This window comes from Phoca vitulina, unplaced genomic scaffold (genome assembly GCF_004348235.1).
Source record: "Phoca vitulina isolate PV1807 unplaced genomic scaffold, GSC_HSeal_1.0 scaffold65, whole genome shotgun sequence".
NCBI lineage: Eukaryota > Metazoa > Chordata > Mammalia > Carnivora > Phocidae > Phoca > Phoca vitulina.
In genome coordinates this window covers 5,235,497-5,261,615 of record NW_022589768.1, presented here as the reverse complement: position 1 = coordinate 5,261,615, position 26,119 = coordinate 5,235,497, and the positions used below count along the sequence as shown (strand labels likewise).

Here is a 26,119-nt window from a genome sequence, read left to right as displayed (position 1 = left end):
AAATCTGTCATCTCAGACATCTCAACACAATTAGTTATTAGGGAAATGCAAATTAAAATCACAGTGGGATGCCACTTCACATCCCCTAGGATGGATATAGTTAAAAAAAAAAAAAAAGTAGTAATAATAAGAAGTCAGAGACATTGGAACCTCATAGATCACTGGTAGGAATGTAAAATTCTGTAGCTGCTTTGGAAAACAGTTTGGTAGTTCCTCAAAAAGTTAAACAGAGAGTTACCATATGACTAAGCAATTCCACTCTTAGGTATCTACCCAAGAGAACTGAAAACATGTTCATACAAAAACATGTACACAGATGCTCACAGAAGCATTATTCATAATAGCCAGAAAGTGGGTGCAACTAAATGTCTACCAACTGATGAATGGGTAACAAACTAGGATATATCCATACCATGGAACGTTATCTGGTGTACAAAGAGATACACAGTGTCTTAAAAACATTATGCTAAATAAAACAGTCACAAAAGAACACATACTATATAATTTCATTTATATGAAATGTCCAGAATAGGAAAATCTATAGAGACAGAATAGCAGTGGTTCCGTTAGTGGTTGCCAGGGACTGGGGAGTGGATGCTAAAGGGTATGGAATTTCTTTCGGGGATGATGAGATATTCTGGAATCAGACAGTGGTGATGTTTGCACAACCTTGTGAATATACTAAAACCCACTAACTTGTAAACTTTGAAAGGGCAAATTTTATGGCATGTAAATTACAACTGAATAAAAAAATTTTTTTTTATTTAAGAAAGAAAAAGCAACTTAAGAAGTCTCAAAAAGATCTGTTTTTAAATTTTAGTCTTATTTTGATGTTTGCAGTCTTTAAAGTAAAAACAATTTTCATCCAGCCTGTACAAGCGTGTTCATATACTATAAAAAATTATTTCCTTTATTTGTTTATTTTAAAAAATGTTACCTGGCAGCCATCCTGATTAATCCACTTGTGCTGTACTTCATCCCTGGCAGAATCGCTGAGGCCGGCGTGATAAGCGAGCGCAGCGAGACCATCCTTCTGTAAAGTGTCGGCCATGGTATCACACTCTCGTCTGGAGAGGCAGTAGATTATCCCGGAGTCACCTGCCAAGAAACCAAAACAGTACTGAGACACGAGAGCTTTTGACATAAATAACAACACAATTTTCGTCATGTTCTTTTTTTTTTAAGTAGGCTCCACATCCAGCGCAGAGCCCAATGCGGGGCTCGAACCCACGGCCCCGAGATCAAGCTGCAAACTGAGATCTAAGAGTGGGGCGCTGAACCAGCTGAGCCACCCAGGTGCCCCTCATTATGTTCTTAGAAATACACAAACCACAAGCAGACCTCCATAGTCTTCTTAGAGTAGAGCGGGGTCACACAGAGTAATTTAAGCAAGGAGTTCATGTGTACGGGAAATCACAAGATGTGACTTTTTGTTCCGTCCCCCGAATGGCTCCTGGGGTGGACCTGGACGAAGCCCGGGCTCTACTTCACATGGGCGGTAACATGGGAGGGGACCCTTACACAAACGCTGTGGAAAGCGTGCAGCAGCACGTAGCCTTACAAATGCTTCTAGCTTTTGATTCAGTTTCCTTCTAGGAAACTAATCTAGGAAATAAAGTGGTACAAGGATTTCTACGAAAAGTTTTGTTTCTCCTTTTGAAAATTAGAAAAATTTTAATGGCCAACATTAGGAAATTAAGAAAGGACATTATGAAATAAGATATACTGAAACTTTTTAAGTGATTTCTAAGTTTTAAAAAAAACCCGTGAAAATGCTCAAGATATAAAACAGGTTAAGGGTAGGAAAGCTGTAGACACAGTATGCTAATGGAAAGAAAAATGCACACAACCGCTGGAAGGAAATAAACCCTGAACGGTAACGGTGACTTGTCTTGAGATAAGCTTTGCCTTTTGCTCCTTTCTTCTTGTTGCTTTCACGGTTTTTCTTCAGTGAGCACGTATTATATGTACTGTTTCTAGAGTCACAAAACGAAAGTTATGAAAGAAAAAGTCCTCTCTCCTTGGCAGAGCCAAAGGTATAGACAGACAAGCTGTCTACGCTCTCTGCTTGGGAGAAGGAGGCCTGGGAGGGAGATCGTGGATGACTTCTTAGTCTATCCCTGCATCGTTTGATTTGTTCAAACAAACACATATAATAATTTTTTTAAGATTTAATTTTTTTTTTAAAGTGATCTCTAGGGCACCTGGGTGGCTCAGTCAGTTAAGTGTCTGCCTTTGGCTCAGGTCATGACCCCAGGGTCGTGGGATCAAGTCCTGCATCGGGCTCCCTGCTCAGTGGGGAGTCTGCTTCTTCCTCTCCCTCTGCCCCTCCCCCCTGCTCGTGCTCTCTCTCTCTCTCTCAAACAAATAAAATCTTAAAAAAAAAAAAAAAGGTGATCTCTACACCCAACGTGGGGCTCGAAATCACGACCCTGAGATCAAGAGTCGCTTGCTCCTACGGAGCCAGCCAGGTGCCCTGCAAACATGTATACTAGTTTTCAAAAAATGAAACAGAGGTGGTTAACAGAAACAATTCTCTGCGGGAAAGTAGAAGAAAAGGGGTTACATGGAAAACTACCAGGCATTTCAGGATCTCATTTTAGTTAACAGAACTCAGAGGCACTCTTGGGAGAAGGCCCTAACATAGAGATCGGTGTAATTCATACCAACAGAAGCCAAAGGAGAGACACTGAAACCGTGAATTATAACACGGCTGTGTAGGAGGGAATATTTCATATACTTTTTCTTAGGGTTTATTGTTATCAAACCAAATGCGATTTTATAATTTCCAGGATTGAGAGAGTTGCAATATTCTGTTCTATAAATAGCTAGTTAGTGCTATTATAACGAAAAAAGAAATGTTTAATATGCACATTGATATATTCTATTGTGGTAATAAAAAGACATTTATTACTTCTGGACATAATCTGTCACATGGCTGTACTCACATGGGTGATGCTTTCTGATCCATTCTAAGCAATCAAATGCCACCTTCTTGGGTTTTTTCGGTAACACGTAGTATTTCAGATTATGTCTGTTAAAGCTCATGCTGAACCTAAAAGTCCCAAACATAAAATTTTGTTATTGTAAGAAAATACAGTTTTAGCCACCTTCACACATTAAACACTGATTTTCCACTATGCCAACCTAATTATCAAGCCATCTCAAGCTCAACATGACCACCGGCAGCTTGCGTAACAGAACCCTGGAACGGAAGTCAGGTGAAGGGTTCGTGGACAGAACGGGGATAAGGAGCAAATGTCTACGAATGAGATGACAAGGAATCAGGAGGGCTGTAGAAGAGAATGTGTAGAAAGATAGGTGAGTCAGGAGCCCAGTCGCCAGGACGAGGTTGACAAGCAGAGGCAGCCAAAACATTATTTAAAAGATTAAGAAAATCAGAGAAAACACACGTCTTTAGGCCACCGGTGTTCCCAAGTTTTGACTGTGTACACAAAGAGCTGATGGCAGGGCGGCAGCAGGAGCTCACGCCCTACACATCATGGGTCACCGTCCTCTGCTCTGAGCCCCAAAGGGGATGTGGCTGACTCGGAGACAGACGCACTCCCCTTTCGATGGCCCTTTGCTCTTGGTGGCCCATTTCCTCCCTCCCGCTTCCTTAGGGGGCTTTTCTCCATTCTCTCCTCTCTTGTATTTCAGTCTCTTCCACGAATTCTTCCCTTTTGTCTGAGTATGTTCTATAGGACCACCAATCCTAAAAGCAACAGAAGCTCCTCTGGACCCTATATTCCACTGTGGCTGGCACCTCATCTCTTTCTTTCCCTCCAATGGCAAGTTTCTCAGAAGACACTTAGGCCCCCAACCAACTAACCGTACATCCAATTTCAATTCTCGGCACCTCCATTCTAGCTTTTGCCATTACCATTCTGCCAAAATTGTTCTATCCAGGCTTTTAAAACTAAACAGGGGCGCCTGGGTGGCTCAGTCAGTGAAGTATCTGCCTTTGGCTCAGGTCATGATCTCAGGGTCCTGGGATCGAGTCCTGCATCGGGCTCCCTGCTCAGCGAGGAGCCTGCTTCTCCCTCTGCCTGCCACTCTGCCTACTTGTGCTCTCTCTTCTCTGTCAAATAAATAAATAAATAAAATCTTTATTAAAAAAAAAAAACCTAAAGAAAGGTGAGGGGATTGTTACAGGGTCCTTGGCCCTGCAGGGACCCCCCACTACCCTAGGTCCCAACACCTCCACAGGAAGGAGAGGTAACATTGCAGAACAGTTAAGGTTAGAGCATAAAGACATGTCAGTGCCCATGTGGATGGAAGAAAAGAAAGACCCTAACTGTAATAACCCACGGTTAAGGAGGATGCCTACGTACAGGGGGGTGGGGCTCAGAGAGAAGGAAGATGGGGAATAAAACCACTGGCTTTCTGTCTTTGTACCTGAATCCAAGCTGGTCGGGTCCAGGCTTTGTGCCAGTGGTAGGGTAAGCTCATCTGGTTTGAGGACAGAAGAATGGCTTGTATGTGGAGGGCAGCGTGTGCGTGAAGGGACTGCTACGCAGGCAAGAAGGCCACGCAGCAGGGAGTGGTCACCTTCCCGCTGCGTGCGGCGTGTGCATGGGTCTTTGTGCAGACCTCATTCTCTCTGACCTCTCCGTCACTCCGCACAGAAACCCCCTACAGGCACGGACGAGTTCACAGTCCACGGACATGCCCCCCTTGCTCGTTTAATTTGTCTCCTTGTCTTCTTCCTTTGCTTACTCCTTAAGTGGGGACCACTCCCCAGCATCTGGCTCCTTCTCTTCTCCCCGTCACCTTCTTTGGGGACCCCACTTGCCGCTTTAAGCAGCACCCAAGTGTCGTCCCCACATGCCCCAACTTCCGTCCCCTGCTCAGACCTTAGAGTTCTAAACCACAGTCCAACTTCTTTTTAAATCAGTGGTCTGAAACTGGGGTATGCGTCCCCCAAGGGTTCACAAAGACTTTCTAAAGGTACATAAGCAAAGACAACTGTAAAGGAATCAATTTGCAGATCCTCCATTTTCACGTGTATTTTCTCCCAGAAGACTGATCTGAGGGTGCTCCTGCAGTCCCGACATCCTGCTTGTCACCCCTGCCCCGCCTCTCCCTTTTACAACTGTCCCCTCACTTTCTAAAAACAAACAAACAAACCCCACTTTTCACCCATTCTGAACCTCACGACCGAGCACTGGTCTGGCAGTAAAAACCTCCAGGACACCACACGGAACAAACTGAATATAGTATGGGTGCAGCTGAAACTTTTTCTTTTCTTTTTTTTAAGGGGGGGGAAGCGCCTGGATGGCTCAGTTGGTTAAGCGTCCAACTCTTGATTTTGGCTGAGGTTACAATCTCAGGGTCGTGGGATCGAGCCCTGCACTGGGCTCTGTGTTCAGCGCGGAATCTGCTTGTCCTTCTCCCTCTGCTCTTCATCGCCCCCCCCCCCCCACGCTATCTATCTCATAAATAAATAAATAAATAATCTCTGAAAAGAGAGTGTGCATGCATAAGCAGGGGTGGAGAGGTGGGGGAGATACAGAGAGAATCTTAAGCAGGCTCCATGCACAGTGTGGAGCCCGATGCTGGGCTCGATCCCACGACCCTGAGATCATGATCTGAGCTGAAATCAAGAGTCCAATGCTCAACCAACCGAGCCACCCAGGTGCCCCTGAAATTTTCTTTAATCAAAGTACCAGAAACCCTTGGTAGGGCTTCTTGTCTTGTAAGGGTTTTACAAATTTCTGCTGGGAGTAAAGTGTGACACAAGGAATGAAGTATGCTGGCCCTTGCTGGGATATTCTGATTTCAGATACATCGAGAGCAAAGTGGTGGGAGTGGAGATGATTTTCACCTTACGATGTTGCTTCTTGCATAGCTGGCTATTGTCACAGGATATCTTGCTCTAAGAGTCTTGTGAGATGTCTGTTAACCAATCCTTTGAAACCATCCCTCTTTTGCTATTTATATGCACCAAACACTGAGAGCTCTTTTCTAGGGCTGGAAATGGCAGAGGAATGTGTAGCGGGTTGTGGCAAGAAAAAGCAGTAGGTAAAGGACTGATCCGTCGATGGACTACTTCGATCGATTGTTCTCAGTCAATTATTTACAATCACTGCTGCAGCAAAGAAAACCACAGTCCTGACAGAATGATGGCATAAAAAGAACTGCTCAGGTATACAAATGATGTAGATGATCTTTAAAACCATTTGAGTTGCTTTGGGCTTATGTTGGGAATGGTGCGTGAGTCTCCCTACCCACACAAATGCTGAAATGACTACAGACAAGAATGGCCTTGTTACCTTTCCCTACATTTTATACTATGCTTTAATTTCAGAACAATGTTTTATGTATTTTTTTAAAAAAAAGGTCTGGGTCAAAAAAGAGACAATATCAAGTGCAGGGGGCACGAGAACTCTGCTGGCGGGAATGGGAAACGGTGCAGCTCCTTTGGAAAACAGCCTGGCAGTTCTGCAGAAGGTGAAAAAGAGTCACCCTACAAATGTGCACTTCACTCCTGCGTGCGTGCCCACGAGAAAGGAAGACAGGGGTCCACACAAACACCTGTGTGTGAACATATATTTTAGCATTAGTCATAAGAGCCAAAAATGGAAACAACCCCGATATTCACCAATAAATAAAATGGGCCACACCCATACGATGGACTATTATTCAGCAATAAACTTTGAAAACATCATGTTAAGAAGCCAGTTAGAGAAGACCACGGATCGGGTGATTTCATTTGTATGAGATATCCAAAACAGGCAGATCTAGAAACAGAAGGTGGATTAGAGGTTGCTGTGGGCCGGCGGGGGTGTGGGGGAGGGGCAGTGACGACTACCGGACATGGGTGTTTTTGCAGGGTGAGGAAGACGTTCTAAAATTGATTGTGGTAAAACTCACTAAAACCCATCGAATTGTACACTTTAAATAGGTGAACTGTGTGGTATGTGGATTACATTTCAATAAAGTGGTTATCAAAAACTGGCACATAATCTGAAAAAAAAATTTTTTTTTAAAGATTTTATTTATTTATTTGACAGAGAGAACACAGCGAGAGAGGGAACACAAGCAGGGGGAGTGGGAGAGGGAGAAGCAGGCCTCCCGCTGAGCAGGGAGCCCGATGCGGGGCTCGATCCCAGGACCCTGGGATCATGACCTGAGCTGAAGGCAGACGCTTAATGACTGAGCCACCCAGGAGCCCCAATCTGAAAAATTTTTAATATTTGTGTCATAATTTAAAAAAACACCTTAGAAATGTTAACTAACTTAGTCAAACAAATTACTAAAAATAATAAAATGACATGAGGTTAGGAAATAAAGCTGCCGATCTCAAACTCAAAACCACAAAGCTGCAAAAGGCCCGCTGAACCCAGCACATAGGCCCCTGGCTAAAAGCAGCTTGTACACAGTTTGCTATGATGAGAACGTAAACAGATGCTTAGAGTTTGTCTTACTCGGTCTGTTGGAAAATGGGATGTCTGGAATTACCAAATATTCTAGTCAGAGAAAGGTCCCATCAACTGATGAATGTATAAATAAACCCGGAATGCCCATACAATGGAAGATTATTCAGCCTTAAGGAACCCAGTACTGATACGTGTGGGAACATGGATAAGCCTTGAGAAAACTCTGCTCAGGGAAAGCCGATGGGCACACACGAGAAGGGGAGCATGGGGAGTGACCGCTAACAAGTTCCAGGTTTCTTTTTGGGGTGATGAAAATGTTCTACGCTTAGATTTGGGGGATGGCTGCGTAACTTTGTGAAAAGACAACCCCCCCCCCAAATGCTAACCTTTAAATGAGTGAATTTTATGATGTGTCAATTATCTCCCTCTCTCTTATTTATTTATTTTTTAAGAAGGCTCTATGCCCAATGTGGGGCTTGAACTCACCACCTGGAGATCAAGGGTCTCACATTCTACCGACTAAGCCAGCCAGGCACCCCAATTATATCTCAATAAAGATCTTATTTTTTAAAAAGCTTGAGACTCTACTGTATCTTCACTAAGGGAGCACTGTATCAGCTGACATTAACCTGGTAACTATGATTAGGTCCGGGGTGTCAAACTCATGTCATTTTAAGTGACGTGTCAGGAAATGGAATCAATTTGTGCTCAGCTCTTGTTGCTTTTGAAACTGAGATAGTTGTGGGGCGCCTGGGTGGCTCAGTCATTAAGCATCTGCCTTCGGCTCAGGTCATGGTCCCAGGGTCCTGGGATCGAGCCCCACATCGGGCTCCCTGCTCAGCGGGAAGCCTGCTTCTCTCTCTCCCACTCCCCCTGATTGTGTTCCCTCACTCGCTGTGTCTCTATCAAATAAATAAATAAAATCTTTAAAAAAAAAAAAAAAGAAACTGAGATAGTTGTCATGGGGATGTGTACTAAAGAGTTTATGTGGATTGAGAAACAAAGTCAGAATTTTCCTTTTAAATAAATGAAAGTAAGTTTAATTTAGGTGATGGGTCTCGTGATGTACACTGGCTTTGCCAACCAGGTTATATAGTAGTCATGTCCCAGTATTTGAAAAAGCTAACTGGTAGCCACAGAATTTTGATAAAACTATTATTTAAAAGCATATCCCACAATAAAAATACCTGTCAAAAATATATTAAAAAGGTGAACTGAAACTAACAGCATTTTGATTCCCCCAACTCTTCCGAATATAATGGATACAAGATTCATTTCAGTGAAAGATGAACAAGAATATTTATTGATTGATTTATTGATTGGTGGGGGAAGGGCAGAGGGAGAGAGAATCTCAAGCAGGCTTCATGCCTAGTGCAGAGCCTGACGCAGGGCTCCATCTCACAACTCTGAGATCATGACCTGAGCCAAAACCAAGACTTGGATAATTAATCAACTGAGCCACCCAGGCGCCCCAGCAACAACAATATTTAATGGTCATTAGATAAGTCTTGGTAAAATATTTTTATAGCATGTTTCCCAGAAAAAGTAAAGTGAGTAACTAATGATCTTATTTTGCCAAATAGTTTATAATTCTTTGCTTTCCACAAAATTTAAAGGACTTAAGTTGTCAACTGACAGATCATTAAAAATAATTTTTGATGACAGATCATTATGTAATTTTGGCATATACGTCAGAAAAAATTCAAATAATTGAGCGTTACGGCTATAATAAAATGCTTTCCATCCCCATCTACATGTTCATGTGAGCAATGGTTCTCAATGCTCACATCTATAAAAATAAGGAATACGAACTGTCTTGATTTGTCCACAGAGCTATCAGCTAACTGAAAAGAAGTCCTATCTCATTAAATTACATTCCCAATCAAAATGTATGCTTAAAATTTGAAAAATACAGTTAAACTATTCTGATCAGTTATATATAACTAATGATTATAACAATTCAATCTGGAAGAAAATTTTGGCATGGGAAATTTAAAAACAACTTTTAATTTATATTACCTATTTTTCTTGCAGGTAAGTATGACAGAGTAAGAAACAAGACTTCATGTATAAAAATATATTACGTTAGGATAAAAATCTGTGGGGAAACTGAAAGAGAAATAGGAGTTCAAAAAGAAAAAGGAAAGATGTAAAATATCTGTTAAAGAAATTTTTGAAGAAATTTAAAGTTAAAAAATTTTAATGTGTTTTTTAAATGAGTGAAAGTAGGTACAAAATTGCTATTATATTTATATTCTACTGGATACATTTAAAAGGGCTAGGTAACAATTTTATTTAAAAATGTTATTTACAACAGACCATATTCTCTTTATTTAAAACTCATGCTGAAAAATTTTTGGTGTCAGGTTAGAAATACACAAGTGGTACAGTTTTCCAAAATTCTTTCAGGAGGCCCATATGACCAAAGAAAGTATGAAGACTGAGGCCATGACCATCCCCACTCATCCCGTAAACACCCCCAAACCAGATCTAAAAATCAAATTCATTACCCACCCCTCCACCCCTCTCCCCTCCTGCACGTCCAGTTATGGTCAGTGGTGCTGGTCACCCACACCAGAAACAAGTAGAAACTTCCACGTTGTCTGCTTCTCTTACGCCATCGGCTGCCAGTCTTACGGATTCAACTGTGATTTCCCTCCACCCTGTCCCCTGCGTCCCCATCACCCCTCTCCTAGAACGCTACAGTGGGCTTCCTAGGGCCGTCTGGCCTCTGATCTCTCATTCCTCCGCTCCACCTTCTGCTCTGCTGCCAGGGTGGATCATTCTACTGTAGGGTTCAGGTCAAGCCACTTCCCAAGTCAAGCTGTCCACAGGACGAAGTCCAAATACTTTATCATCGCGAAACGCAAGATCCCCAGGATCAGGCATCAAGCCACCTCCCCAGGGCCAGCCCTTCTCCACGTCTCTCCACTCATCCCATGGATTATTCTCCGCTCCTTGGAACCAACCTGTACTTTGATGCCTGAAACTTCAGCCCTGAATCCTCACTCTCCACCCGCAAAAGCGCCATTCTCACCACTTCACACCCACTAGGATGAGTACCATTAAAAAGACACACAGTAACACGTGTTGGTGCGGGGAGAAACTGCAACCCTCACACACTGCGTGCCGCGGCTGCTTGGGAAAACCACCTGCAGTTCCTTTGACCCAACAACGCCACTGCTGGACAGATGTCCCCGAGAAAGGAAAGCGCCTGTCCACGTGACAACTTAGACACAAAGGTTCATGACACTATTCCTAATAATAACAGGCACACAATGGAAACAACTCAAATATCCAACACATGATAAATGAACGAATAAAATGTAGAGAGTACGCTTATGATGGCGTATTTTTTGTCACTGAAACAGGATGAAGTACTGACGCGCTATGACACGGATGACCCGTGGACACGTGATGCTACATGAGAGGGCAGCCACAAAAGGCCATGTTTTGTAAAATTCTATTTATATGAAATGTCCAGCTTAGGCAAAAATCTATAAAGACACAAAGTAGATTAGTGGTTGTCTAGGGCTGGGGAGATGGGGGGGATAGTGGGATCTGACGGCTAATGGGTATGGAGTTTCTTTTAAGGGAGACAGAAATGTTCTAAAATTAGATAGTTGTGGAGTTGCACAACCCTGTGAATAAAGTAAAAAAAAAAAAAAATCATAGAATTGCATACTTTAAATAGGTGAATTTTAAGGTATGTAAACTGTATCTCAACACAGCTGCTTACAAAAAAGACTACTCATTCTACAAAGCCCGCTTCCCTTATAAAACCCTATCTGACCCCTCCTCATTAACAACTAGTTGTTATTTTGGGTTATAGTCAATCTTGTCTTCCTGAGTTCCTGCAGTCATAATTTACATCTCTAATTACCACTTACTTCATTCTGCAACTTATTAAAAAGTATTTAAAGGGTTCTAAAACCAGACTGTTTGGGTTTAAGTCCTCCCTCCAGCACTCACGAAGCATATGACCTTGTTGAAGTTATTTCTCTGTGCCTCCATTTCCTCATTCCAAAGTGAGGAAAACAGGAGTACGTAACCTCATAAGCCTTCACCTTTTGTGTAGAGAAATGAGTTAATATACATAAAATGTCAAGAATAGTGCCTGGCACATTGTATAGGCTAAATATGTAACTGTCGGCTCTTGTTATTGTTGTATTACGATATTATTGTTCTATCAGCTGTCTATATGTCTGTCTCCTGTTTCTCACTTTATATTTTAAGGTTCTAAGGAAAAGGAATAAAGTCTCTATTTTATTACCTATCCTTGTACTTTCCAAAGAAGAAGATCAGCACAGACTGACTGTAGGAGAGGAGCACGGGGGCCACGGCTCCAAGCCTAGGGAGACCTGCCTTCACCAGGGCCCACAACACAGCAGCAGCTGGATAAATTTAATCCAAACAAGGGCCTATTGGCAAAAGAGATCAGGAAAAAATGTACCAGAAAGTGTCTGTTAAAATCTTTTACTTCCACTAAGAGATTTAAACTCTCCCAAATATAGAAGTACCAAATATATTAAGGAATCAACAGACTTGCCCAAATCTTCATATTTTACCCACATTTACCAAAATTCCTCCATATGTTCCATTTATTCATTCTTACTGAGTGCCAATTATGCACAGGGTGCCACATGCTAGACTCAGGAAATGTACAATCTATTGCTTTTCCAGGCTGATCTCCTCACGCGACTAGGAAAAGATACTAAAGGTGTCTGTCTCTAAATGTGTATGTGCAATGTTTACTCAAACAAAAACGACAGATTCCATACTTACAGAAAGTTACTCAAAAGGTGAGTTGAATTTATACAATTTCTCTTAACTGTGTGCATTTGGCAATTAATATGACTGGCCTAAAAGAAGAGAAGACTGCATCTGGCATAAATTTGGTGGAAAAAAGCTAAAAACATTGCCTATTAAAAAAAAGAAAGGCTTTCACAGATCAATGTAGTACTTACAGAAGTGAATTTCTAGCATGTACGTTATTCACTAGAACCTAAAGCATACTATGACACCTCAAATCTAATGTTATAATGTATACCAATTATGGAAGCAAAATCTCCCAGCACCCCCAAATTCTACACAAACACCCTTCTGCAAGTGAGATTAAAGTAAAATATTCCATTCCAAATTTTGTGATTTCACACACAAAATTCTGAGGACTCTAAATCTGTGTGCTCAAGAATGCCAGTTTAATCCCTGTGGCTGTCTTACTCCCATATCTTTCATGTGGCACTTTCGGTTCTTCCCATAACCCGTTGAGGGATGCTGCTGTTTTTACCAACGACAATACTTAGAGAGCCAGCTTATTGTCTTTACTTCCAAATGAACAAAAGGTGTGCCGTAACAATTCACCCCAACTATCGGTCATTTCTTCAGGCATTCCTCAAACTCAAAACACCCACTAATAAATTAGAAGGGAACAGTATTTTAACTTGGCACACAGCAACTGTTCAGTAAATATTTGCTGAGTGAGTGAACCTATCAGAGGAGGCACCTGTCTCTACAAACTCACGCGGAGGTACGAAACAATCCAGGACAACCTAGGTATGTGGGGATATTTTTTTTTTTATAGTAGTTTCTGTTACAAGTAATTATGGATTTGGTGGCAACAAGAAGCACTTTGCTGTTGAGATGCAAACAAAGTATAAAAGCTGTTACACATCGTTTCTGGATGGTTTTCAATATCTTGGATATAAGTGGGACTTCAGGGGAAAATGACAAAGCAGGGTCATCTGTTTATTTCATGATGTATACTCTAGGATGTACGGGAGCTGAAATTAGATGAATAAAAGCTAATTTACTCCTGGGACCATCCTAGAGTTAACAGGTACAGCACACACTTTATCCCTACTTCCAAAATATTGGGGTAGAGTTTTAATGTTAGTAAGTAAAAAGCCGTTGGGCCTCGGTTCCCAAATTTTGCTGCACACTGGAGTCACTTGGGGATTTTTAGAAACATAATGGCCCCCGGGCCCCCAAATTGTGATCTAATTGACAGAGTGCAATCTGTGCCTGGGATTTTTAAAGCTCAGTACATGATTCCAATGTGCAGCAATCCGGGAACCACTGTCCCAGGGTTTTTAAATTCAGGACTTTCAGCAACTTACACCTGAGGTTGGAGAATCTTCAGCTGAGTGAGGATGTCCTTCTGTACCCTGGGATTAGCTGTGGCGGTAAGGGCCATCACTGGAACAGAAGGGAACTTCTGGCGAAGCATATTCATTCTTTTATAATCTTGGCGAAAATCATGTCCCCACTAGTTGGGAGGAAAAAAAATACCACTTTTCAGACTATTTGGATCTTCCTTACATAAAAAGCAAACACTGCTCACTGTATTGAGAACTATCTTATTTTTCAGTGAGCTAGAATAAGTCACTGATTTCCCTCTATTCTGAAAATATATATCCTGTTGGTAGTATGTATTTATTGATATTTCAAGTCACATAAACCAGTATTTACCTGACTGACACAATGTGCTTCATCAATGACAAAACGCGCCAAGAGCTTCCTCTCATACAGATTCTCCAGAGTGGAAATCAGTCTATTACTCGCACAGACCTAGACCAGACATGTATCCATTAGAGATCTGAAAACATTTAAACACCACATCACCTTAAGGACTCTGTCGTCTTTAAGTTCCACCGCAACTTAGGCTACATCAACACCTCCATATAAAAGGAGTTCTGATTTCAGTGTTTGAAGAGAATTGGCAGAAGTAATAGAAAATTCCAAATGAGACCTTCTAGAATATTCACCCTTCATTTAGCAAGCAGTTATGTATTAGGTCAATGGTTCTAAAACATTTTTTTTGCCTCAATATACCTGAGGTTCACCACACGTTTACGCTGATAACAGGGTTACAGATGTGTGTCGTGGGAATGCATGTCATTTGGGGGGCGACACACACTCTCGTATGTATGTATTGCATGGTTCTCTCTATACAGGGCCTAGAAGCAATGATGTCCCAGTAGCAATGACAACATCTGGCATCCATGTCTAGATAGGGACATGTCAAAAGGACACAGAAGCAGTGAGATGGAGCTCTTCTACTTGCCAAGTCAAGGACAATTAGAAGATCCAAATAAAGAGAACTGATTATAGCCCCCTGACAAATTAAGAACCCATGATTTTATGTTGATATAAATATATATGTAGGTAAAAGGGAAAGCTCTTCCTTACAGGAGAATGCCAGCTAAATTAGAAAAATCATCATTTGGCATCCATTATAGTAAACACTGATGGAGTCATCAATGGATGATAAAGACTCTCCTGGGTCAAAGTCTGATGAGTAAGAGGATACTTACACAGTCTCAGTGTGCCCCACAGCAGGATACCTACTCATTACAAAAGCAAAAAATGTATGTTTATTTTTGTAATTATTATATTAATGGCAACAACAACAACAAAGAAATCACTGTACAGTGGAGAAATCGGGCAGATGCTACCTCAACCAAGTGATCAAAGTTAATATCACCAGGAGCGGAATGAGCAGACATCAAGCGCGTCCCAGTCGGACGCACTGAGCACCTACCAGCACCTATGATACTACTGCCCAAATGAGCGACATAAACCTAGTCATGAGGGGACACGAGATGCACTCGAGCTGAGCAGCAGTCCTCAGAACTACTGGCCTTCACGCCTCACCACTGTCAAAATCAGGAAAGACAGGAAAACTTTAAAGAGACATGACAACCGAATGCAATCCATAATCTAGGATTTCCTTTTGCTATAAAGGACATTATTAGGACAACTAGTGAGACTAGAATAAGGTTTACAGATTAAGTCACTGTATGGTATCAGTAAACATTTTCTCATTTCAATGATTTTTTTTTTTTTAAAGATTTTATTTATTTATTTGACAGAGAGAGACACAGCGAGAGAGGGAACACAAGCAGGGGGAGTGGGAGAGGGAGAAGCAGGCCTCCTGCGGAGCAGGGAGCCCGATGCGGAGCTCGATCCCAGGACCCTGGGATCATGACCTGAGCCGAAGGCAGACGCTTAACGACTGAGCCACCCAGGCGCCCCGGAATTTGTTTTTAGGAAATGCACAGTGAAGTGTTTAGGGTTGAAAGGGATATCATGTCTGCAACCTACTCTCAAATATTTTAGGAAAAAAGTAAAGAGAGAGAAAGAACGATAAAGCAATTATAGTAAAATAGTAAAATGTTACCATTTAGGGTTTCTGGGTGAAAGTTGTACAGGAATCCTTGTACTATACTGTATATCAGAAATTACGTCAATGGCTAAGTGGGTTGGGTGGCTCAGTCAGTGCTCGTGCTCTCTCTCTCAAATAAATAAATAAAATCTTTAAAAAAAAGATCATGTCAAAAATTTAAAAATAATACGTATTCTAGCGGGCTTTAATGAGATAATAGAAAAATATATTGGTCTCTGCTTCCAGTTCCTGGCACAGAGCTCTTGAAACCCTTGTAATTTGCTAAGTGATAAGAATAGAAGCCTCCCTGATTCTAGTATTTGTCTCTGACCCCATCCCTGACACAAGGCTCCGAAATCCCTTCTAAATTCTTAAGTGATAAGAGCAGCAGGAGTGTCTTTTGTTCCGGTGTGGTGACTCTGGGTGGGCTCCCAGATGGCTTCTGGGTGGGGGCTGCTCACCAGAGAGACCAGCCACGATCAGAAGCTTGGAATTTTCAGTAGCACCCCGTCCTCTAGAGAGGGGAGAGGGGCTGGAAATGATCCTGCCTACGTGAGGAGGCTGCCACAAAATCCTGAGAGTCGGGGGCTTGGCAAGTTCCAAAGTGGACGGTGAACGCATGCACACCGGGAGGGTCACTCATCCCAGTGCCACGGCGACAGAAGCTCCTGTGCTCGGGGGGCCAGTCCCCGCCAGTCCCCGCCCTGTGTCTCTCTCATCTGGCTGTTCATCTGCATCCTTTATCACGTCCCTTAATAAACTGGTAAATGTTAAGTGTTCCCCTGAGTTCTGCGGGCCGCTCTAGCACATTAATCGAACTGAGGAGGGGGTCATGGGAACCTCTGATTTGTTAGCCAAATCGGACAGAAGGTATGGGTAACCTGGGGACCTTCTACTTGCTGCTGGCATCTAAAGAAGGGTGGGAACCATCTTGAGAGGCCGAGCCCCTAACCCGTGGGATCCGAGGCTACCTCTGTGCAGTGTCAGAGTTGAGTCCAACTGTAGGACACCCTGCTGGGGTCACAGAGCTGCTCAGAGTGAGGAAAAACATCCATACATTTGGTCACCAGAAGTGAAACACTTTACGTGATGGAAAAGGAGAAAACACAGGAGGGGAAGACTGGGTTTTTCCCTCCTCAGGAGGCAGCACTGGGCTGTTTTTCTAACACAGCTTTAATACCATATTTTAAAATAATGGTATCAATACAAACCTTCTCTGGAGTAACATATAGAAGTTTGATAATTGGGTCTTTCTTGGATAATTGCAGGTAAATACTTGTTGCTTCTGAGTCAGTCTTATCACCTGTCAGATATGTAGCTGGAATCTAAGTACAAAAGTGGTAAACGTAAGCATATATTTATCCTTAGGTTCTATAAATATTTTATAAGTCACATATCAAACCTGGGTCAAAGGAAAGATAATCTCAATGTAGTGAAAGTAAGTATTTAGAACATATTTAAAAAAAACTTCTCTTAGCCATAACTCAAAATATTCCCATTAATTTCTTTCTTTTTTCTCTTTTAGACTGCCTTTGCTTTTCATATCTGTAAGAAGATAAATATGAATTCAGTACCCAAGAGAGTCATATCCTAAGGTACGGCTTGTTTTAGTTTGGGAAAATGTATCTCCAGCATTTTTAAAGCACAGGGATGATGAGAGGGCCGTAGCATCAGGCCTGGTGGGCCACTGGGGATGGGCACCACACAAACACATTCTTTGGGAGAAAAATCAAACCAGTGGTCTTGTTGAGGGGTGGGGGCTCATAACCTTGAAAATATGCAGGATTTGGCAGAATACATTCATATACGTTCTTCACCTCAGCCAGGAGGAAAAAGGATGCATGTGTGGGGGTGCTCCTGTGTACCCATTTTAAGATGTGAAGAAAGGCGGGAACTATGCTGATCCCGCAGTAGTAAGAAAAGAAATCCTTTCACATTAGTAAAAGAAATTCACATCAGCAAAATACAGGTTAAAAGTTCTTGATAAATTACATTTTTCTAGAATAAAATCAGACTGAACTACAGAAGGTTATCTGTTATAAGAATTTTCAAAGACTCGTACAACTTAATGAAACTGCTGTGTTTTATTCTTATAGTTCATGAACTACTTAATAAAAAAAGGTTACCCAGAGTACTGAAATATAGTTATTTTTATGTGTTTATTAGTATTTTTTATTATAATTGGTAGTGTTTTAACTTACATCCAAGGAAGTCAGCTTTTGGACTTGATCTACTATGAGTGATCTCAAGGGAGAAATGACAATAGTGACACCAGGAGAGACACAGGCAGGGAGCTGGTAACACAGACTTTTACCACCTCCTGAAAGGACAAAAAAAAACCCAAAAAAACCTGTCAGGTTCTATCTTGAGAACATGAAGGCAAAAGTTACAAAGTAAATCATATGGTAGTATTTAAAAGCAATTAAGTAATAGGACACCAAGTGACATTCCCCATGGTGCCAACAATTTGCCATATTCGAATGAGTCAAAATATTTAGACAATTTAAATGTGCGAAAATTACCTTTTAGGACATCTCATGTACGCATACATGAATGCAAAAGCAGGAATCAGGGCAGGGAACTTAGAGGCAATAGAATGGCTTTAAAAATCTAATTGGGAAATCCAAATGCAATACAAGGGGTATTTTACCACAGTATTAGGATGAAAATAATTACTCTGCATAATATTTAATTTTTAAAGACTTAAAATGTGATAAACTATACATCACTTAAGACTACAGTGAACATGTTTAATATTTCTTTGATGATTAAGAAAATGCTTGCAGGATCTCACTTTTTTAAACCACTAGTATGAACCTTTCAACATTAAATATCTGTGCTTTGACTGCCTGTACGCTTATCAATAAGGAAATATTCCCAATCTGCCCTTGAGATAAAAAGAAGGGTAAAACTACGCTGGTGTGTACTAACCGAAGATGAAGAGAAAGACATTCTGAGATGCACCCCCATCTCTCTGTGTAACTCTAATTCAAGATGGTAAGACAATCAGTACACATTTAATGAGAACTAAAATGATTAGTCTCTAATTTTCAACTTCTCCCATCCACTGAAGGTAGAAGCTTGTGCCAGGCAGTTTCTAGGAGTTTTTTTTTTTTTTTTTAAACTGTACATCACATTCTACCTTTTTTTTTGCATGTGGGTAAGTACATTTCATTTTGGTATATATGTATGTGTAAATGTCAAGGAAAGATTGGGAAGCTGTGTTTTAGCTTCTATTCCACTACTTAATAGGCTGTCTGACTTAGAAACACCAGCTAACCTTACCAGGCATCAATTTTATCACCTGCAAAATGTACTAGATCAGTGTTTTTTTTTTGGGGGGGGGCCGTTTAAAAGAAAACTTATTTGGATCTTTATCTCTATAAATCAAGAGGCTGAAACTGGGGTGGGAAGACCCTCAAAAAGCTCCTCAAAGTCCTGAAGGACCATGAAAAGTCCTGAAACCACTGGACTAGATCATTGTCATGATCCCTTCCAACTCCTGTTCTGCAATACCAAACCAAGTCAGAGCAGGAGACAGTGAACAACAAGTTAATGAAATATGAAACGCTGATTATTAAAGCAGTGTTGTCTAAATTCTACAATCAGCTTGAAAAAGCTCAGATACTTGCTCAACATAATTTAATAACGATGGCAATAACTAATTGCTAAAGTTCACAGCAAGGTGGGTAAAAGGCAGAGGGAAGGCTCCATGTAAGTACCGCAGCTCGGATTCCTGAGCTCCCTATGCTAAGTGCTGCTTTAATATTCCTTCTTGGATGACTGTAAACCATCAGACAGCTGTTACAGACTTTAATGGCACGATGAAAAGTCCTGGATCTCTTCAAAACAGAGGCCAAGAAAGCTATGGCTAAACGCTTTCCGTTTAATCCTCACGACATTCTGTGCAGTATTATCATCATCCTCCCTGCACACAGGAGGAAGCCGGCGCTCGGGGTGAAGGGCCTTGCTCAAGGTCACACTGCGAGTAAGTGGCAGGGCTGTGCGCTGAGGCCAGGCCACCGCTCCAGAGCCGATGATCTTAACCACCCTTCAACACTAGACTGCGCCAAATAAAGTGCCAGAGATGGGCAAGGTCTCTGACGGTAATTTTTTTGTTCAAGTTCCAGACTAATTTAGACTTAAAAAAAAAAGAGAGAGAGATAGAAAGAGAGAAATTCTAGATCGATTCAACACAACAAGCTTTGAGCTGCGAATCTTAACGGGCTATTAGTGTTATCATGTCAACAGAGGACGTGAGGTAATACACTGTCTCACTGTGGCACAGGTGGTTTAGAGGTCCCTTAATGATGGAAATACCATGTGGGTGTTCGTTTTATTTCTACTAAAGGGCTTTCATTTAACATCTGCCAATGGACTCCTGCCAATTTACATCTAAAAATACATACCAGTGGGCATTAAGATAAAACAGTCTTCACCCAGCAGCGCAGCATTGATCGCCTCTAGCTGATTAGTTCTAAAATTATGCAGGCCAAATTTTTTATGAAAAATCTTCATCATTTCTTTTGTATGAGGAAAACTAAGACTTTGGAAACGCTCGTGTTTCAGATTTCTGGATGCTAAATTTTGCGCCGACTTGTCTGAGAAAATAATCGATGTTAAGAAAAATCAGTGCATTATTGTTAACAAGTCAGTTTTAGCATTTACTCTTTGCCACACAAAATCAAAGGCATACATGTCCCTGCAGCACATCTTTCTTTAACCACTTATCAGGGTTTCATCCTCGCCAAATGTCAAAGCCGCCAGAGACTTCCTGAGGCCAAATTCCAGGATTTTCCTTGATCTTTCTGCAGCACCTACCACTTACTATTTCATTTATTCCCTTCTTCCTTCTCTCTTGACCTTCAAGACAATCATGGGTTTTCTACTTAAATTCTCTCTCCTGGCTCCACTTTCTCCACCTGCCCCTTATACTTGGGAGTCTTTGCAGACTTGAGAGTCTTTTAGCCATTCTTGCTTTGGAATTCTCCTAGTGCTCTGATCTTAAACATCACCTCTGTGCACAGAATGCTCTTTCGTAAGGTCCCACTGACACCTGCCGAAGTGCCGGTCCTGCACGCGTCTCCAGATGTCTGCAAGACATTTCTACCTGAATGACTTACCAACACTTTAAGCTCCACAAGTCTTAAAATAGCCCTCCTCAGCTTTTCTCCCAATCTGCCCTGCCTCCTGACTCCCCTGCTCTGCTAATGGTGTCACAGATTTCTCAGTCACTGGGTCTGAAACCTCGGAGGCATCTCGGCTTCCTCTGCTCTTCTTCCACCGTGTCTATCACATCCACCCCCCTGCTCTGCTCCCTGCTCTGCATCCCTGCTCTCGCAGCCCTGGTTCAGCACATAGAACAAGGGGTGCTCACGCCAGCTCTGGCAGTCTCTCTCATCCCAACACTCGACTGTCTCAAAGATAATTGGGAACATCAAGTATGACACATTCTAACGTGATACAAAAATAAATCCATTAATGGTTATTCTAAAGGTCAACAGTGTAACTGTTAAGAACAACCTCCGTGGTATTAAGTCATCAATGGCAAAAATAGGCAAGGCTGTACTTTATAAAACCTTACACATAGAAACTTGTTTCAGTTAAAAAACACTTGGCAATAACTTTACAGGGTTGATGTAAGGTTTTAAAATTAATTTTGGCTTCTCTCTGCAGCCTTTCCAGTGACTAATTGCACTTCTCTACAAACTTCTCCTTCTAAACTGTGAGCTCCAGGAGGACAGGGACTACTTGTTACTCATCTGTCTATGGCCAGAACCCAGCACAGAAGAGGCCCGGAGTGCGCACTCCATAAATATTTGTTGAATGAATTAAAAGGATTTTAGGCCCAAAGAAATAATTTGTCTTTTTTCTTTTTTTAGAGAGAGAGTGTGCGCGCACACAAGCAGGGGGAGCAGCAGGCAGGGGGAGAAGCAGGCTCCCCACTGAGCAAGGAGCCCAATGCAGGGCTCCATCCCAGGACCCTGGGATCATGACGTGAGTTCAAGGCAGATGCTTAACCGCCTGAGCCACCCAGGCATCCAAGAAATAATTTGTCTTAAGAAATTTCTGACTTCATGTCTTTCTTAGACTGCCCTGCATGTTTCTCTACTTTATAAATTGATCAATTTTCATCAATTCAGAGTTCTAAAAATACATACAATTACAGTTTTAACATATAAATTCAGACTTGCTTTTACTCATCTCCCAAATTATTAAAAACTTGGTCCTTATGAGCTTTATTGTTTTAGGGACTTAAAAAATGTTAATTTAAAGGCAAAGCACATTTGTAATGACTTTAGAGCTTTACTACAATAGGTTATAATTACTCATTTTATAAAACTACAGCTGCTACGGAGACAAAGGAGCAACTTGCTTTTGAAGTTGTGATTTGTAATTCATAGTATCAGCAGGCATTTGCATAGAAACAATGTACTTTTCAGGCAAGGATGATTTGCTATCGGTTTTCTTACACAATTCCGATTTTGGACAGTTATGTTTTCATATAAAATACAAGCATTTATTTTAAACTTACCAGTGTAATTCTGAATTGACTCTGAGTTTTTATTTTGAGCAGCAGATGCCACTGGAAGACAGTTGGTCTTGGCTGAAGAAATTCTTTCTGATACTGGCTCAACGGGCCGACCTTCCTTAATAGGTTGACAGGCAGCTGTAGAAGATCTGCTGGCTGCTAAATTATGCATAATATTTTCCCAGTCATCATCATCGTCGTCAAAGCCATCTATGTCAAAAGTGTCAATATCACAGGCAGCCTGCATTTCTCTTTCTAAGTCATTTATTGGAGCAGCGCGTTTATTCTGATCTTTCACAGCCGTGCTTGTGAGAACATTTCCCGGGAAGTAAGAGCTTTCATTTCTTTTTTCTATCCTTGGTGTTTCAGCCCAGTTGCTACTTACAAAGGACTTCTGTAAATGGGGACTGAATAACGGTCTTTCAAAGGGATTCTTCGCGGTGGCTGAGAATCCTGTCTTTCCCGGGGTAGTAGCCAGTAAACACTCCCTAGTGGAACTGGAATGTGAGGAAAGGTGTGGAAAATTTAACTCCTTAACAGAATTCCCTGTAGGACAGGAATCGCCCTTTGGAAATGCATCGAGAGCAGAAACAGATGCCATCCCCTCCGGAGGGCTACCAGGTGGGTCAGGCCTGCATCTCCACCCTGAAGCAAGAATACTGGCGTCCCTTGTATTAAAGTCGGCTTCGGCCAGGAGCTTCCTTCTGAAGAGGAAACAGAACACCACATGAAATGTGAGGCCACGCAAGTATACCTTTAGTTTTCATCCCAAACTGCGGCGAAATATATCCTCTTTTCCTCAGTCTCGAAAATGTGAATACAAATGCTAAAGGGGCGGTTTGGAAAGTAAATAAATTTAAAACATAAAGCACAGTGATAATTAGCCTATTCTGTTTCCTGCTCAGAATGCCTGGAAATTCTGCCCCATACGTTCTGACTTAGGTCGGTCAAAATGTAATCAGATATATTCCAGAAGAAGAAAAAGTAAGATACCTTATGTCCCGCTGCTGACGCAGTTCATTCCCACAATCCAGAGCTTTCAGTTCATCATCAGGAATAGTATCGACTAATTTACAGATCTGGTCCATCACGTGAATAAGCTGCTGCTGCAAACTTGTCTGTCTAACTATAAAGTGTTATAATTTCGTTAATATTTTTCCTTGAAAAAAGACTTAAAATTTTGACAGTCACGCATGTCAAATTGACAGTAGTTTAACAACAAGATTATGAACTACCCTATATTGCCATATTATCTGCCTGTGAAATAATCTGAAATCATGTTATCTCTACTTTATTTCATGAGAGTCCAAAACTGCGTTATCATCATTTCATTTCATGTTAGTTTTCAATTATTTCTCTCAGGGTAACCAATGTCATTGTAAGATGCAAAGGTTTATCAGCTTACTATCATTTTTCACTAACTTCAGGGGTAAATCTCACCATGCCCAGACAAGGTATCAAGAACTCCACCCCACCTGCAGTCCCAGGCTGCCCGGCACCCACGCTTCCTTCAAGATAACAACTCAGCACTGAGACTTTCTCTTTGGAGACACCAGGCCCCCAACCTCTGGGCATCTGATGTCAGGCAGCTCAAAGAGAAGTAGGTCTGGGAGTTTTCTGACTGGAAAAGAAGACTTCTCTTTTCAATAAGCTGGACAGGCTGCTGGTGGCCGCCCCTGCCACCACCCCGGGAAATACAGCTTGAAAATAAGACCCACACAAGGGAAAGTGGAAAATGAGAAAGAAAGGAGCGGGGGGACTGAGATGGGGCCAGGGGGTGGAGGAGAGGCGAGGAGACAGGTGTGAGAGAGAGAAATGCCTGGTGATGATATTTGCACGTCAGAATCCGGCCAGCCCGCTCCACATTTTTTAAATTTACGTTATAGAACTAAGAAAAAGAATGTCAAAGGAGGTAAGGCTTTAAATGAAGGAAGAAAAGAAAGGGCTAGGGTAGCAATGGGAAGCAAGGAAGATGCCTACTCCACCCCGAGGACCTAAGGGATGTGGGAGAAATAAATGGTTTAGGTGGGCTGCAGAGGGAACTATTCTCAGGAGACAATCCGAGAGCTAACAGGAAGAGAACGGTCAGAGAAGAGAATGAGGTTACCGGGAAATCACTGGACGAGGGCAGCCCGTCGTAGGGTCCAAAGGGCAGGAATGAGAGGGAGAGAGGACAGACGGGGGGGTTGGGGGGACAAGCGTCTATGTCAGAATGACTTGGGAAACATGGACTTTTACTGTGACCGGCATGGATCAGGACGTGAGGTCGAAGATGGTGAAGAGGAATTGCTGAATCCCCGTTTTGCCTGTTTTCTCTACATGGAGAACGGGTATCAGATTGGAAAGAGGAGAATGAACAATGGTCTGAACGAAATGAAAGCCAAGATAGGCTCAGAGAGAGAACAGCTATTGAAAAGGAGCTCAAGTCTCCTTGTCTAGACAGATTACACCTCAGAAAACAAAGGAAACCCGCAAAGAAGATCCCACTGATATGTGAGGCATTCAGTGAACAGGACAGTCAATGGAAGAGCGAAGACAGGCAAACACTGTTCTAATTTTCAAAAAATTCTGAACAGATTGCCAAAAGCTATAGGCTGGTGCTTTGGATGTTAATTCAAGGCAAAATTCTAGAACACGTTATCAAATGGCTGCTTTGTGAGCTCTAAGAAGAAGAGGAAATGATTATAGAGTTAGCAAGAGTTCGTATAAATAAATCAGTAATCTTAATGTATTTCCTTCTTTGAAGGGATTACCAGACTGGCAGATAACAATAGCTACCATTTATCGAAGGCCGAGAGTACACTGGGCCCTTTACCATGAATCCTGACAAATACCCGGCAAGGTAGATGTCATTCTTCTCATTTCATAGAAGAAACTGAGGTTCAGAGAAGCTTCACTAATTTTCCACAGTCTCCCAGCCAGAGGCAGGAGGAGACAGGTTCGTACCTGGGGACTGCATCACTCGGAAGCCCATGTCCCCCGCCCCGTTCCCTCTTGCCGCCTCAGACCCTGAACCTGTGGAGTCCTGTGAGTCTTCTGCAGCCCCGTGGGCCAGGGAGAGCAGCAAGGTCTCAAGGCAGGTTTGTGACAACACGACGTCAGCTGAGAGGGAGACCTCGGAGGACATTCTGCCCTTGCCCCCCGCCTAGCCCACCACTTTATCAGTGGGACCATGCCGCACCAGCTGCAGAGCGTGCGGCTACAAACATAAACTCGGGAGCCTGCACACCGCTGGGTTTCCAGCCCCGCTCTGCCGTTGTCTAATTCTGTGAGCACATGTAGTCCTAGTTAACGCTCCTGTGCCTCGGTTTCCTTATTTGTAAAACGGGGAGAAGAGAAACTACCTTACAGGGCTGCTGAGAGGGTGAAGTTAATAGCACAAACATCCAGAAGAGCACTGAGGACATCAGGTGTTTCAGGGACATCTCTAACAATAAAGTCAGACACCAAAATAAAGAAAACGAAATTGGGAGGAAACAGAAACAACACACATATGTTGTGCATGCACACCACCACACACGCGCACGCGCGCACACACACACCACCACACATGCGCGCTACACACGTGTGACACGCGCACGCGCACACACCACCACACATACGCGCTACACACGTGTGACACGCGCACGCGCACACACACCACCACACATGCATGCTACACACGTGTGACACGCGCGCGCACACACCACCACACATGCGTGCTACACACGTGTGACATGCGCACACCACCACACATGCGCACTACACACGTGTGACACGCGCACGCGCGCACACACCACCACATGCGCACTACACACGTGTGACACGCGCACGGCGCACACACCACCACACACGCGCACTACACACGTGTGACACGCGCACGCGCGCACCACCACACATGCGCACTACACACGTGTGACGCGCGCACACCACCACACATGCGCACTACACACGTGTGACGCGCGCGCACACCACCACACATGCGCACTACACACGTGACGCGCGCGCACGCACACACCACACATGCGCGCTACACGTGTGACGCGCGCGCGCACACAC

At 42.6% G+C, this 26,119-nt stretch overlaps 1 protein-coding gene across 3 annotated transcripts in view; it reads right to left on the bottom strand.

Annotated features, from left to right (window-relative positions):
• BLM (BLM RecQ like helicase) overlaps nucleotides 1-26,119 on the bottom strand; it is a 90,484-nt gene that overhangs the window by 29,073 nt on the left and 35,292 nt on the right. For 2 of the 3 annotated variants that reach the window (XR_004297853.1, XM_032391923.1), the window contains exons 6-14: nucleotides 23,075-23,207; nucleotides 22,085-22,785; nucleotides 19,959-20,150; nucleotides 17,751-17,869; nucleotides 16,761-16,874; nucleotides 13,854-13,952; nucleotides 13,502-13,650; nucleotides 2,949-3,055; nucleotides 938-1,098 (exon numbers count right to left, since the gene is read on the bottom strand). Coding sequence is in view for 2 of the 3 variants with exons in the window: in XM_032391923.1 (XP_032247814.1) it covers nucleotides 938-1,098; nucleotides 2,949-3,055; nucleotides 13,502-13,650; nucleotides 13,854-13,952; nucleotides 16,761-16,874; nucleotides 17,751-17,869; nucleotides 19,959-20,150; nucleotides 22,085-22,785; nucleotides 23,075-23,207 (1,775 nt within the window). In the remaining variant the exon portion in view is untranslated. The remainder of the gene's footprint in view (nucleotides 1-937; nucleotides 1,099-2,948; nucleotides 3,056-13,501; nucleotides 13,651-13,853; nucleotides 13,953-16,760; nucleotides 16,875-17,750; nucleotides 17,870-19,958; nucleotides 20,151-22,084; nucleotides 22,786-23,074; nucleotides 23,208-26,119) is intronic. The other variant, XM_032391924.1, reaches the window with a different exon arrangement.